General features: G+C 35.9%; 2 protein-coding genes across 2 annotated transcripts; one reads left to right on the top strand and one right to left on the bottom strand.

Annotated features, from left to right (window-relative positions):
• The first annotated feature begins 54 nt into the window (after positions 1-54).
• On the top strand, positions 55-10,154 carry LOC122035912 (homeobox protein HOX1A-like). The gene is made up of 9 exons (XM_042595069.1): positions 55-267; positions 1,050-1,679; positions 1,773-1,935; positions 2,025-2,148; positions 2,234-2,346; positions 2,447-3,004; positions 3,626-3,979; positions 8,871-8,960; positions 9,046-10,154. Exons 2-9 carry the CDS (start codon positions 1,174-1,176, stop codon positions 9,466-9,468), a joined length of 2,331 nt encoding a protein of 776 aa, XP_042451003.1. The 5' UTR covers positions 55-267; positions 1,050-1,173; the 3' UTR covers positions 9,469-10,154.
• Positions 10,155-10,302: 148 nt separating this feature from the next.
• LOC122035913 (tubulin alpha-3 chain) lies at positions 10,303-13,330 on the bottom strand. The gene is made up of 5 exons (XM_042595070.1): positions 13,120-13,330; positions 12,192-12,406; positions 11,915-12,114; positions 10,929-11,437; positions 10,303-10,832 (listed from the first exon to the last, which is right to left on the bottom strand). Exons 1-5 carry the CDS (start codon positions 13,230-13,232, stop codon positions 10,517-10,519), a joined length of 1,353 nt encoding a protein of 450 aa, XP_042451004.1. The 5' UTR covers positions 13,233-13,330; the 3' UTR covers positions 10,303-10,516.
• Between the last annotated feature and the right edge of the window lie 651 nt (positions 13,331-13,981).

Raw genomic sequence — 13,981 nt, 5'->3', positions numbered from 1 at the left:
CGGCCCTTCTATTTAAGGCTTGAAGCCCAACGTCATCCGGACTCGCCCCTAGGGTTAATCTTTTCGTTTCCCCTCTCTTTCCGGACCTGAACCCCCTCGATCTCAAGCGAGACACAGCTTCCCTGTCCCTCACAAGATTCGCCACAGGCGTGCGCTCGTAGGCACCTCTCTCCGATTTACTTCGCTCGTCAACTCATTCTCGCTTCGACGGGGCAGAAAGGTCCATACCATCGATATTTTGAGCGTCCGATTTGTTGTATTTGGGAGGTAACTATCCAAGATCCAAACTTTTTTTTTTCGTTTGCATCTTCGGGTCACGTTTCTTTCGGACGGAAAACTTAATTCTTTTTAGTTTTTCATCGATATCGAGTTAAAGAAGTAAAAAGAGGCTACTTCATTCACTACTAAGTGCGCCAAAATTGCATCTTTTTTAGCATTTTATATCTATATTACTGGATGGGGCAATTTCAGTCCCTACTGCTACCCTCATCTCTTTTCTTGAATATGCATTCACATTTACTGATTGATTTGCTTTTTCTGTAGAGGTGATACTTGGAGTTTGGTCATTAGGGTTCGTTTGGTAGATGGTCATGGCCATTGTTCTTTAAGGGAAATTATGTAATGCAGGCAATTTGTGCAGATTTAACGGTGTGCTGACTCAATGACTAGTTACTAATCAAAATACGGGCTGGCATGTTATACTGAAATTACCAGATACCTTTAACTGTGGACGTAGCTAAATATATCATGTTTAAAGGTCAATATATATTTTTATGTTTGATCCTCTTTGTTTCCTAAATCTGGCTGTTGATTCTCCTTTTTTTTTTTTTTTGCACTAATGCTTCTTTTTGTTGTTGGGATGGTTATACAATGTGCCTTCTCTCTTTTCTTGTGTTATGCTGTACCCTTGATCAAATTTTTGTTTTTGCTAAATGTCTTATGCCTTATCATTTATCAGCCATGTAATTAAAGCTGGGATTTCCTGTTTGCCTTAGTTTGTTGTGTTAATATTGACATCCCAAATTTGCTTTATGATCTGATAATTGCAGGTAATTTAGTATTCTTTGATTGATGGAATAAGATTCCATGGTGCATAGTCTGAACCTCCTTCGACATCCCATTCAGCAGCAAATCCTTCTTTTCTTTAGATAATTGAAGTTGCTTCCCTTGTATATGGAGCAATCTTCTTGCAAGGTTGATGGCAAGAAAACCAAGGACTCCTTGTTTAAAGAAAAATCAAATCATCAAGATAAAGATTCCTTAGTTGATGCTGTGAAGGATGACTCTAGAGAATTTCACCCTGCAGATTGTGAACAGGATGATGATGAAAATACCATATCTGCAAGTGGTGCACAGAATAATGTTGCCAAATCCAATAAGAAGAGGAAAAAAGCTTCTCAAACACCGTGGCCGAGTAGATATCCTCTTAGATCTTCAGTTGCTGGTGTCAGAGTTCTTCGATCATCCAGTAGTGCTGCTAAGATTTCCAATGAGCAGTCCATTCCTGCCTCAAATTCAATAAAAAATGAAAGGAAAAGGAGGAAGAAAAGAAAAGAAAAAAGCATGTTAAATAATGAGTTTGCACTAATTAGAAAACGGATAAGATACTTGTTGAATCGAATTAACTATGAGCAAAGCCTGATTGATGCATATTCGCATGAAGGATGGAAGGGCCAAAAGTATATGCTCTCTGAGAAACCCACTTTAACGAAATATTTAGATGTTTGCTGTTGCAGGTTATTTTTCTTAACTATTCAAATGTGCCCTTGCAGTTTGGAAAAGATCAGACCTGAAAAGGAGCTTGAACGAGCCAAATCTGAAATTCTACGTTGCAAATTAAGGATTCGTGAATCCATGTGCCATCTAGATTCATTGCTTTCTGAGGGAAGGCCTGATGAAAATATGTTTGACAATGATGAAATTGACTATGAAAATGTATGTGCATGTCATTCTACTGCAATTTTTTGGAAAACAATATGAAGCCTTGCGTCATACTATCTTGCTTTCTTCTTATCTTACTGCAGATAATTTGTGCAACATGTGACTCAAAGGATCTATCAACTGACAATGATATCATCCTGTGTGACGGTAGTTGTGAACGAGGTTTTCACCAAAAGTGTTTGAGTCCACCGTTGCAAACTCATGAAAGTAAATATTTGTGATAAGATTTAATGATGTTAGCATTTCTAGCAACCTTAAAAATTTTTGTTGATATGTTCTATCTTTCACCAAGTTCCTCCTGGAGATCAAGGATGGTTGTGCCCTGCATGTGATTGCAAGGTGGATTGCTTTAACTTGCTTAATGAATTTCAAGGAAGTACCCTTACAATAGAAGACACTTGGGAGGTAAATTTATTGAGCAATTAAGCTTTATGCTGATCTGTTTCAGAAGTTTTGTGCCAATTTAAATATTCTTATGTTTTTATCCATTGTATTTTACATTCAGAAAGTTTTTCCTGAAGCAGCTGTCATTGCAAATGGTAACAACCAGTTAGATGATTCTAATTATCCATCTGATGATTCAGAAGATAATGATTATGACCCTGATGTTGAAGTTGCTGCTGAAGAGAAGGAAGAAGGATCAAGTTCTGAAGAAATAGATTCTACTTCACTATCTGAGGAGGATTTAGAATCTGTAGGATATAATAATGTTGATGTTCTGGGTCTTCCTTCTGATGATTCAGAGGATGATGATTATGATCCTGAATGTCTGGATCCAAATAAGGATGATCAAAATGAAGGACCAGCATCAAATGAATCAGACTTTACATCAGATTCTGATGAATTTTGTTTGGAGCTTAGTAAAAGAGTGAATGTTGATGAAGTTACATCATCTCAACTGGATTCCAGAATGGCTGATTGCTCGCAGGAGGGGAGGAAAGCCACACGAAAAAATACAACAAATACTAGGCATCCACCTATGGTGGAGGCTGACTTTGACAACTCATGTCCTGTGCCAAAGACAAGGCAGCAGCAGCGATTGGATTATGAAAAACTTAATGATGTGAGAATTATTCCATTGGCTTTGGTATATATGCTTGATGCTCAATACATATCATTTGCACCTTAGATAAGCCTTTATATACTGGTTCATTGGTTTGTTTGTCTTGTGGTAGGTGTAATATCCTTAATTTTTTGTGGGTAATTTAGATATCATCTCTATATATGGCATCTAATATTGTATTCAGGTGCAGATTATGATTCATGAATTCAATTCTCTCTTTCCTTTGGATTTTCCTTTGTTCTCTTTTCTATTCCTCTATTGGTTACCTCTTTCTTTCTTTTTAGCATGTAGTATATCAAATTGTCTCTCCTATTTCTATCAAGAAAGAAGCAAACACTTTTGGCTGTTTCAAATCTTGGACTAAATTTTCCCCTGTTTGACCAATCAGGCCAGGCCATTGGCTATTAGATTGGTCCTGTCCAGTTGAAGAATGATTTGGACCTACAGGATATGTTGGCCTCTTAGAAGCTCATGAATGTTGTTGGCTGATGTCAAAATTGCTCTGAAGTTTGTTGCTGGTTTATATCATTTTCTATACTTTGTAGATTTCAAACTAAATTTATTTCAATAATGTGTTTAACTTGTTCTTTCATTCTGATTTTGGCATTTTGAATTTGATAGGTGTCTTACGGTAAAGCATCTTCAGATTCAAGTGAAGATGAAGAGTGGAAGGAGAAAGGTAAGGCAGTGAAGGTTAAGAAAGGTAAGAACAAAAGGGAATCTGCCTCATTGTCATACGGAAGAAGTTATTCAGTTAATCATCAAAGAAACTTGAGTATCAAAGACATGGTTGATGTGCCTCCGTTAGCCATGTTAAATCCAGACCAGCAGCAAGTTTTAGAGCCCGCAGAGAAGAGTACACCTAAAACACAACAGTACTTGAATGAACAACATATCAATGATCATTTGCATGCTGAAAATGGAAACAAAACTACTTCCACTGGTAAAAAGAGTTACGCACCACATGTAAACCAGGTATCCTTGTTATTCTCTAAATCTCTTTATGCTTACTATTTGCAAACTTCAAAAAGAATTTGTGACTTGCAATCAGATATGCCCATTGTTATTTTCTGTTTCTTAACATTGTGTAGTTAACTATTGGTCTGTATTATACACTTATATAGTTTGTCTTCTGGTTGTTTGCACCTAGAGGTTGCAGTTCAAGTGAGTGTTTCATAAGTTGGCTATATCACACGTGACCAATCACTCTTTTAATTAAAAAAAATGTGTTAATCTGAACCTGGTAAGGATGAGAGGGTGAAACAACATGATTATATGTGGGTGGCCTGCACCTAGCCCATATAAGCTACAGGCCACATGTGCTATATTATCTGACCTGGCCCAGCCCATTGACTTGCTTAATGCATGTAAGTAAATCTGGTGCTAATTCATTTCCATATGCTTAACCCAAAATATTGTGCTAATTCATTTTTATAAACAATTCGTATAAAAAACTTAACATAGACACAAATATCATCGAAATTTCACCTAATGACTCTTGAACAAATGTATTAGTTTAGGTTTGAAGAAATATGAATTATATGAAATTAGAAGTGGGAGTTTTAACAGGAACACGACTTGTTCTTAGTTGTAAACTGGTCAACCTACTTAATACACTAACTTGATTTCACCAAACACTGACTCTCAAAATTTATGTTGAGTCATATTGTGTAAAGGGGTCATATCAGATTTTATCAGCCTTTTAATTTTAGTTTCTTGTATTGCCTGTAATTTTTTTTTAATCCCATCTATGCTACATGGCACTCAACCCTGGTCAATTCCTTTGCCTATGCACTGCACCAAAACTATTGTGACCTCACCATCTGGTGCCAGTCATTAATACCAAATTTAACCAACAATGATTTGCCTGGCACTGCATCCTGCTCGAACCTTCAGAACATCACCCTTTCTCTTATCGCTTATTTGCACTATCACCAGTATAAGCTTCTGTTTCAGTTGATTAAGCATGATAAGTCAGTTGCTGCTTATATTGGCAAACCATGCAATTGATTCGATTGGTAGACTTAACATTTTCACTCTACTGAGAAAAACTAGTTTTCAGGAACCAAATATCTCTTTACCGCGCTTAATAAAATAAATAGGCTGCTGCTTGAATTAATGAGTGGATTTGATTGATTTTAGTGGTTCTTAATAAACTTAATTTCATTCATCAGTTTTTTAATATAGGTGACGCATTACTAATGCTCAATTTGGTACTAGATAATGATGAGAGTTGCTCATGTTTTTGCAGCACGATAGTATATCTATTACTACAATAACTTTGCCATTCAAGAGTTTGATGATTTATTGCATGATATTGTGCCAATAGACACGAGCAGAATTTTATGTTCCGCTCTTGGACCAGCATGATTCGTGAGATGTTGTGATTTTGCAGAGGTCTTTATCCGTTGTCCATGAGAGTAAATAAAGAGGAAAAAACCTTTTTAATGATGGTTATTTTTTTTCTTTCATCCATCTAGAGAAAAAAATCCTATATTTTTTTCTTCCATTTATACACAAGGTAAATACTACAACAATAACAATCAAGCCTTGTCCCATTTGGTGGGGTCGGATATATGGATCATTTTACGCTATTGAGCTATATCTCCTACTATATCATCATCTATACTTAAATAAATTTTATTTTATTTTATTGTTACTAACCAAGTCTTTTTATACGTTCTTCCTCTTTCTCATTTTATATGCGTGTTTGTCATAGTTCCATATCACCTAATTGGAGTATTTATTGGTCGTCTAAGTGTGTGCTCATATCATCTTAAACATGTCTTTCGGAATTTTCTCTCAATAGTTGTAAACTTCGACTCTCTCTAATGCTTTATTTTTATTTTGTCCATTCTTATATGTTCACACATCTATCTTAACATTTTTATCTCTACAATTCTCATTTTCGGCTTATGTGTTCGAGTCATAATTCAACATTCAGCTCCATATAACATAGTATGTCTAATTGCGGTTTTGTATTATTTTTCTTTAAATTTTAGAGGTATTTTATAATTACATAAAGCACCCGACACTTTTCTCTATGTAAGATATCTCTCAATTCTTTCATCATTTTGTAAAAAAGATCCTAAATATCTAAAGCTCTCGGTTCAGGGTAACTCGTCATCGTTTATCTTAACAGTTGTCTTATTATGTCTAATATTGTTAAATTTAAATTTCATATATTATGTCTTTATTCTACTAAGTCTAAAATTGTTCTCTTCTAGTTTCTCACCAAGATTTTAGTTTAGCATTTACTCCTTCACGTGTTTTAACTACCAAAACAATATCATCTATAAACAATATGCACCATTGTACAGTTCATCCATAATTATTATAAAAAGATAGGGACTTAGAGTTAATCATCGATATAATCTTATCTTTATTAGAAATGTTTCAGTTTTTCTGTCTGAAGTCTTTACTCTAGTGGTTATATCCTCGTACATATCCTTAATTAATTTAATATATGTTACGCCAACACTTTTTTTTTTAACTCAAAGAATATCGTGTATAGATTTTATTTTTGTTCTTGATATTTTTCAATTAATTGTTTAAGATGTATAGCTTCTATTGTCGATTTTTCAAACATGAATTCAAATTGATTTTCGGTTGTCTTATTTTTTATTTTTTTTCTATTATTTTTTCTTAAAGTTTTATGGTATGACTCATTAGTTTAATATTCATATTGTTTGCATAATTTTGTATGTTTCTTTTGTTCTTGTATAAGGAACTAGAATACTTATCCTCTATCGATCAAATATTTTTTTTGTTTTCAATATCATGCTAAATAATTTTATAAGTTATTCAATACCTTTTTAAGTTGGATGGAATAGATTATTAAGAAAAATAAAAAATATATAATATAATTTATAACCTTATACATAGTATGAATTAAATTATTATATATAAATTTGGTTTAATTTTAAACTTATTAAAATAAATTTAAATTCAATTCAATTTAAACCTACTTAATCTTACCGTGTTTATTTGATAGAGTTTTACTAATCCTAAATTGACCTCAGTCAGCATTAAACATAATATCAAAATTTAAATTCAACATTTCAAATATAACTTAATAATAAGTATTTATAACAATCAAATATTAATAAAAAATATGTTTAAATCAATATACATGTACTTAAAAAGCATCAAAACTATATTGATATGACATGATACAAGACCGAAATCGTATTATTTTGGTCATAAACTAAAACTGTGGCACGGTTTGAAATTTTAAACTTTGATTTATTGTGTATTTTTCTGATGGTTATTTAGCCTATATTTGTTCAAAATGCCCTTATGTAAGAATAAGGGAGACATATAAAATTGTGTAAACTATAAGGGTATTAAATTAATGAGTCATACTATGAAACTTTGGGAAAAAGTAATAGAAAAAAATTAAGGAAGGAGATCACAGTGATAGAAAATCAATTTGGGTTCATGTTTGGAAGGTCGACAATAGAAGTTATACATCTTCTTAGACAATTAATTGAAAAATATCGGAAGCAAAAACAAGATTTACACATGGTATTCATTGACTTAGAAAAAGCTTATGATAAAGTCCCAAGAGAAATTATATGGAGAATTTTAGAAAAGAGAGGTATTAGCGTAACATATATTGAACTAATTAAGGATATGTATAAAGATGTAACGATCAAAGTAAAGACTTCAAGGGAGTAACTGAAGCATTTCCAATAAAGATAGGGTTATATCAAGGATCAATTCTAAGTCCCTATCTTTTTACATTAATTATGGACGAACTCACTGCGCACATTCAAGATACAGTATCGTGGTGCATGTTGTTTGCAGATGATATTATTTTGGTAGATAAGACACGTGAAGGAGTAAATACTAAGCTAGAATTTTGGAGGGAAACGCTAGAAGGGAAAGGTTTTAAGCTTAGTAGATTAAAGACAGAATATATGGAATTTAAGTTTAGTAATATTAGAAGTAATGAAACAATTGTTAAGATAGGAGAGGACGAGTTGTCCGGAACTGAGAGATTTAAATATTTAGGATCATTTTTACAAAATGATGGAGAGATTGAGAGAGATGTCATACATAGAATACAAGCAGGATGGGTGAAATGGAGGAGAGTGTCGAGTGTTCTATGTGACCGTAAAGTACCTCTTAAATTTAAAGGTAAGTTCTATAAAACCGCAGTTCGACTTGTTATGTTATATGGAGCTGAATGTTGGGCTATGACTCGAGCACATGAGCAGAAGATGAGGATGTTAAGGTGGATGTGTGGATATACGAAGATGGACAAAATAAGAAATGAGAGCATTAGAGAGAAAGTCGGAGTTGCATCTATTGAGGAAAAACTCCGAGAGACACGTTTAAGATGGTACAGACATGTACTTAGACGACTAATAAATGTTCCAGTTAGGCAATGTGAAACTATGATAAACATGCATATCAATCGAGGAAGAGGAAGACTAAAAAAGACTTGGTTACTAATAATAAAGCAAGATAAAATTTATTTAAATATAGATGATGATATAATAGGAGATAGAGCTCAATGGCGTAAAAGGATTCATACAGCCGACCCTACCTAGTGGGAAAAGGTTGTTGTTGTTCAAAATGCCTATTTAATTAGGGTATCTTTCTTATCTATGCGCAAAAGGTTAGTGCATCAGCATAATTAGGTTTATGCTCGTTGCTGATTCATTGTTTCAGAAACTATTGCCTTTCTATATATGCTGCCCTCTCAAAAGTGTTCTTATTATCAGCACATGCTTGTGTGACCTACTTGGGTTTCTAATGGCTAGTTGTTTTTTATTTATTTTGCAATTTTTGACTATGTGAAATAATGGTTACAATTTTTGTCGCAAAAGAATGCTAATTATTCCTTCTTTGTACACAGCGGCTTGAGGAAACCTTCAAACAAAATCAATATCCTAGTCAAGAGGTGAAAGGAAGTCTCTCAAAAGAATTAGGCTTGACAACTACGCAGGTCTCTCCACCCTGTATTACCTTTCTTACATCTCTCTCTTATCTTAAATCTCAAGTTATGTAAGTTATGGTTGCATCCTATGCAGATTGCTAAATGGTTTGCGAAGTCACGGGCTAAACTGAGAATTTCTGCCACAGGTTTGAAACTTTCTGATACAGTCTATCATGCAGAAACAAAAGTTCAAATAAGCGAAGGGAATGGTTTGGGCAAATCTGGGAGTATGAATACTGAATCTAGTACTGGAAATAATATGAGTTCGACGTCCAGCAAAAACAATAGAAAAACATCAGCCATAGTGCATAACACGTCTAGCAACTTCAGTAGAAAGAACACCACATCAAGTAAGGGGATTGCTGCAAGTGATGCTGCCAATAGAAGCAGCAAAAAAACACCTACCAGTGTAAACAAGAACTTAGAAGTGCCATTTGACAGAGAGAAGGCCTTGGCGCGTGAGCTTAAGAGGATAAAGACAGTGCGTGAGCTTAAGGGGATAAAGACAGGCAGATAAAGATACTTTGACCTTGATCTGATAATCATTGGTACTGGTAGGATATTGTTAGACAAGTAAATTCTTCAAAAATTTTGAGCAGTGGAACCGGTTCATACAAATTTTCTCCTGCCTTGATTTTCTTCCAATCAACATTTACAAATTGAGTGTTGACCCACCCATCCTTGGCTAGCAATCTTCATCTGTTTTCCTTTTTATCTGCACATGGTTACTTTCAGTCATCGAGGCTCACAGAACTTGAGGTGATTGTCTGTTTCCCCTTTTTTAATTCACATGGTTACGTTCAGTCACTGAGCGTCAAAGAACTTGAAGTGGTTTGAGATCATTGTGGTCGCAAATCTTTGAGCATATTACCATTTGATGGCAAAGTAATGTACTTCTGGCATGAGAACTGATGGTCTTGTGCTCTCTTGCCATCAATGTTCTCATAATTGCTGGATCAGTTGAAGGCCTTGGGGTTGCTAAAGCTATTCTCATCTTTCAATTCCTAGGCAGGCAGAGAATTGGACTTGGAAAAATTGCTTTATACCTTTTGTTTTTCTTAGCAAGGTTCCAATGCTAGAGAAAGCATGTGTTTATTTGTATGGACTACGTTCGAAATCGATTAGTGTGTTTCTATCATTTTAGTAGGCAATGTACACTGAACAATTTGTTAGATAATTTATCAGTGGCATCAAGTTTGTCTTTATCTTGGATTACTCTGTTTAATGGTCAATAACATCAGTGACAACTGACGCTACAGGCCTTCAGCAAGAAATGCTCGCTGCCAAAAGTGAACAAGGCAAGTGTCACACAGGAAGAGAGAAAAAAAAACAAAGAAAAAGAGAGATAAAATTTGCTAATCGCTAAGGTATAGCACAATCAAATAGTAGGAATATGACATGAGGTCGATCACATTGTACGCACAATAGCTAAACCAGTTCTAGCTTACGGTCTTGAACAATCCAAATTTCCAACACAAAACCATGACAAAGCTTCAACCTGATACAATGATCCACGAACCAGAAGGCAAACAAAGAGCAAATTCCAGAATAGCAAACGAGACAACTTAGTAATCTTCAGGCTCTTCACCATCTTCGTCTGCACCTTCAGCACCGACCTCCTCATAGTCCTTCTCGAGAGCAGCCAAATCCTCTCGTGCTTCGGAGAACTCACCTTCTTCCATTCCTTCGCCGACGTACCAGTGGACAAAGGCTCGCTTGGCGTACATGAGATCAAACTTGTGGTCAATTCTCGAGAACACTTCAGCAACAGCAGTGTTGTTACTGATCATGCATACGGCACGCTGAACCTTGGCCAGGTCACCTCCAGGCACCACAGTCGGCGGCTGATAGTTAATACCGCACTTGAAACCAGTAGGGCACCTCCAAAACATAACAGAGATATAGTAATCAATCAAAAGTACACAAGACGTCAACCTTGCAATTCAAAAACTCATAACAAGTGAACATGTTACTCACCAGTCCACAAACTGGACAGTTCTTTTAGTTTTAATGGTCGCAACGGCAGCATTGACATCCTTAGGCACAACATCTCCACGGTACATCAAACAACAAGCCATGTATTTTCCATGTCTTGGGTCACATTTAGCCATCATACTGGATGGTTCGAACACCGCATTTGTGATTTCAGGAACCGACAATTGCTCATGGTATGCTTTCTCAGCTGAAATAACCGGGGCATACGAGGAGAGCATGAAGTGAATTCTAGGGTATGGGACAAGATTAGTTTGGAACTCCGTGATGTCCACATTAATTGCTCCATCAAATCTTAGAGATGTGGTCAAGGAAGATATGACCTGAGAAATCAATCTGTTGAGGTTGGTATAAGTAGGACGCTCAATATCTAAAGACCTTCGGCAGATATCGTAGATGGCCTCATTGTCTAAAAGCACAGCAACATCAGTGTGCTCAAGCAAAGAATGAGTTGAAAGGACACTGTTATATGGTTCCACAACCGCCGTAGAGACCTACAAGCAAAACAAGGTAATATGCAAGTGACTTTAGAGTACCTAATCAATAAACAAAAAAAGGATGTTGATGCTAATCACACTACCCTTTATGAGATCACGAATCTGTAGGGATGAAAAATAAGAAAGCAGCCCCATATAAAGGGCATCGCCAAAACAAAGATAAACCCAATATACTTCAAGGTTAGCTAGTGGCAACTGATTAAAAACCACAACAATCAGATGAGTATCTTGACACGCCTAAGTAGAACTCCGTAGTTATCAACATTTCGTGACTTTCAAATTGTAATTCTATACTGACTATATATGCATTTATCATGTGTACTATAAGGACAAATAAAAGCATCACATGGAGCATTGTTTTGTACGATCAAAGACAGATGAAACGCTGCATCACAAGTATATGTGCTTCAACAGACACACACCTAATTCACTCTACCAAACGAGAGAGTAAGTAAAACGAGAAGTTATCAATACCTGAGGAGAAGGATAGATGGTGAACCCAAGCTTCGACTTCTTGCCATAATCAACAGAGAGTCTCTCCAAGAGCAAAGATCCCAAACCAGATCCAGTACCTCCACCAACAGCATTGAAGACTAAAAACCCTTGCAGACCAGTGCAGTTGTCCGCGAGTTTCCTGACGCGATCTAGACAGAGATCTACGATTTCCTTTCCCACTGCATGCCATTAGAAAACACAAGATCAAGTTCCGGGCACAGGACAATTTCATATGCATGCTAGTTTGTAAGGCTACCTGTGTAATGACCCCGGGCAAAGTTATTTGCAGCATCTTCCTTCCCAGAGATGAGCTGCTCGGGATGGAAGAGCTGACGATAAGTTCCAGTTCTAACTTCGTCAATGACAGTTGGCTCTAGATCCACAAAGATGGCTCGAGGTACATGCTTTCCAGCACCAGTTTCACTGAAAAACGTATTGAAGGCATCGCAAGCCATTCCAACTGTGCTATCACTGAAGAGATCGAGAAGAACATTAGATCAGAAAATACAGATTATTCTTTAAAAAATGGAAACAGAACTAAATTCAAAATTTTCAGGGGAAGATGGACCCACGATCTCAGGACCAGAGCTCATGTAGTTACTAAACTCTACTGAGCGCCATGAAAAGGTATTTTTTTTGCTGAGAAAACAAAAAACGAAAACAGAAGAAAGTTGAGATCTTGAACCAGATCTGAAAGCAATGAATGAGATCCGAACTAAACAATCAGCTTGAAAATATCAACAAAATAATTTCGATCACTGAACTAAATCTCGCCGTAATAAAATGTTATCATTCACCATTGCTTCGCCATTTCAAAAATAACTCCCAGCGTTATGCGAATTTAAAACGAACCTTAGATTTTTGCCAAGTAAATCCAAAACCCCCAAAATATGGAAATTAAAAGAACAATGAGATAGATAACAACTGAGATTGAAGACCAAATCGAATAAACTCGCATAAGCTTGTATAACATTAATACCTATCCCGAAAAAGATCTTGCAGATAAATTATTTAAAAAAAAACATTATTCAAATTTCAAAATAAAAACCCGAGATCTCACAACAGCGGATACCAAAATGAATATATCTTTATCCTATATCAACGCTGAGATAATAAAAAAAAAAGATCCGGCCAAAACAATACGAGAACCCATGATTTTGAGAAACCCAAGTTGAAGATCTCACCTGGGCATTATACCGTCGGGCTGGATGCCATGCTCGAGACAGTACAACTCCCAACAGGCATTCCCAACCTGGATCCCGGCCTGTCCAATGTGAATGCTGATGATCTCCCTCATCGTTCCTCCCTGAGTGGAAACCTAGCGGACGGATCTAGAACGGAGGCGTCGCGAAGAAGAAACGAAAGAGAAAGGGACGGAATGGGTGCGGCAAAGCGTGGGCGAGGAGCGGGGTATTTAATTTGGCGGGATAATCGGATTCAATAATTGCTTTCGAGTCCGGGAACCGCTGGGCCCCACGTTTGGGAGACATCGATGGGCCAGCCTGGCAAGCTATGTTTAGTTTAAAAGGTAAAATATCTCCCGATTATATTATATATATATATAAATAATTATATGTTAAAATCATATATATTATCTATGCCCACCTAATTATTATATATTTAAAATAAAAATGTAATGCTTAATTTAAATAAATAATCATAAAATAAGATACATCATATGCTACATTATAATTTTATCTGATATTTACAAAAAATGTAAATATAATATCAATTTCCCGACCCACCCAACTCCATTATGGAAGGGAGCTTGGTTGTCACTAGCTCGAGAGTGACTCTTCTTCAATTGAAAACTATGGAGGAACCACCATGAAGTTATAACAACATTGCCCAAATTAGTAAAGCTAATTTAAGTTAGGAAATATGCCCCTGGTGTTTCTTAAACCCTATCATTTGCTTGCTTTATTGAGAAGTCATTCTATAATCAATGCCATCACATGTCACTCACTTAGCTTTACTTGTGGAGTGTCCAACTCCAAGGATGTGTTTGGGAAGTTTGTCTTTTTGCCCAATTGATATATATATTTT

This window comes from Zingiber officinale, unplaced genomic scaffold, assembly GCF_018446385.1.
Source record: "Zingiber officinale cultivar Zhangliang unplaced genomic scaffold, Zo_v1.1 ctg126, whole genome shotgun sequence".
Classification (NCBI taxonomy): Eukaryota; Viridiplantae; Streptophyta; class Magnoliopsida; order Zingiberales; family Zingiberaceae; genus Zingiber; species Zingiber officinale.
The sequence above is the reverse complement of the archived record's forward strand: the minus strand, read 5'-3'. Positions and strand labels throughout refer to the sequence as shown.

Coding starts and splice junctions, on each gene's coding strand:
- LOC122035913 (XM_042595070.1), bottom strand. CDS start 13,232: ATGAGGGAGATCATCAGCATTCACATTGGACAGGCCGGGATCCAGGTT. Junction 12,407..13,119: donor CCCGACGGTATAATGCCCAG/GTGAGATCTTCA, acceptor CGATCTCTTCAG/TGATAGCACAGTTGGAATGG. Junction 12,115..12,191: donor TGCCCGGGGTCATTACACAG/GTAGCCTTACAA, acceptor AATGGCATGCAG/TGGGAAAGGAAATCGTAGAT.
- LOC122035912 (XM_042595069.1), top strand. CDS start 1,174: ATGGAGCAATCTTCTTGCAAGGTTGATGGCAAGAAAACCAAGGACTCC. Junction 1,680..1,772: donor GAAGGATGGAAGGGCCAAAA/GTATATGCTCTC, acceptor GTGCCCTTGCAG/TTTGGAAAAGATCAGACCTG. Junction 2,347..2,446: donor CAATAGAAGACACTTGGGAG/GTAAATTTATTG, acceptor TTTTACATTCAG/AAAGTTTTTCCTGAAGCAGC.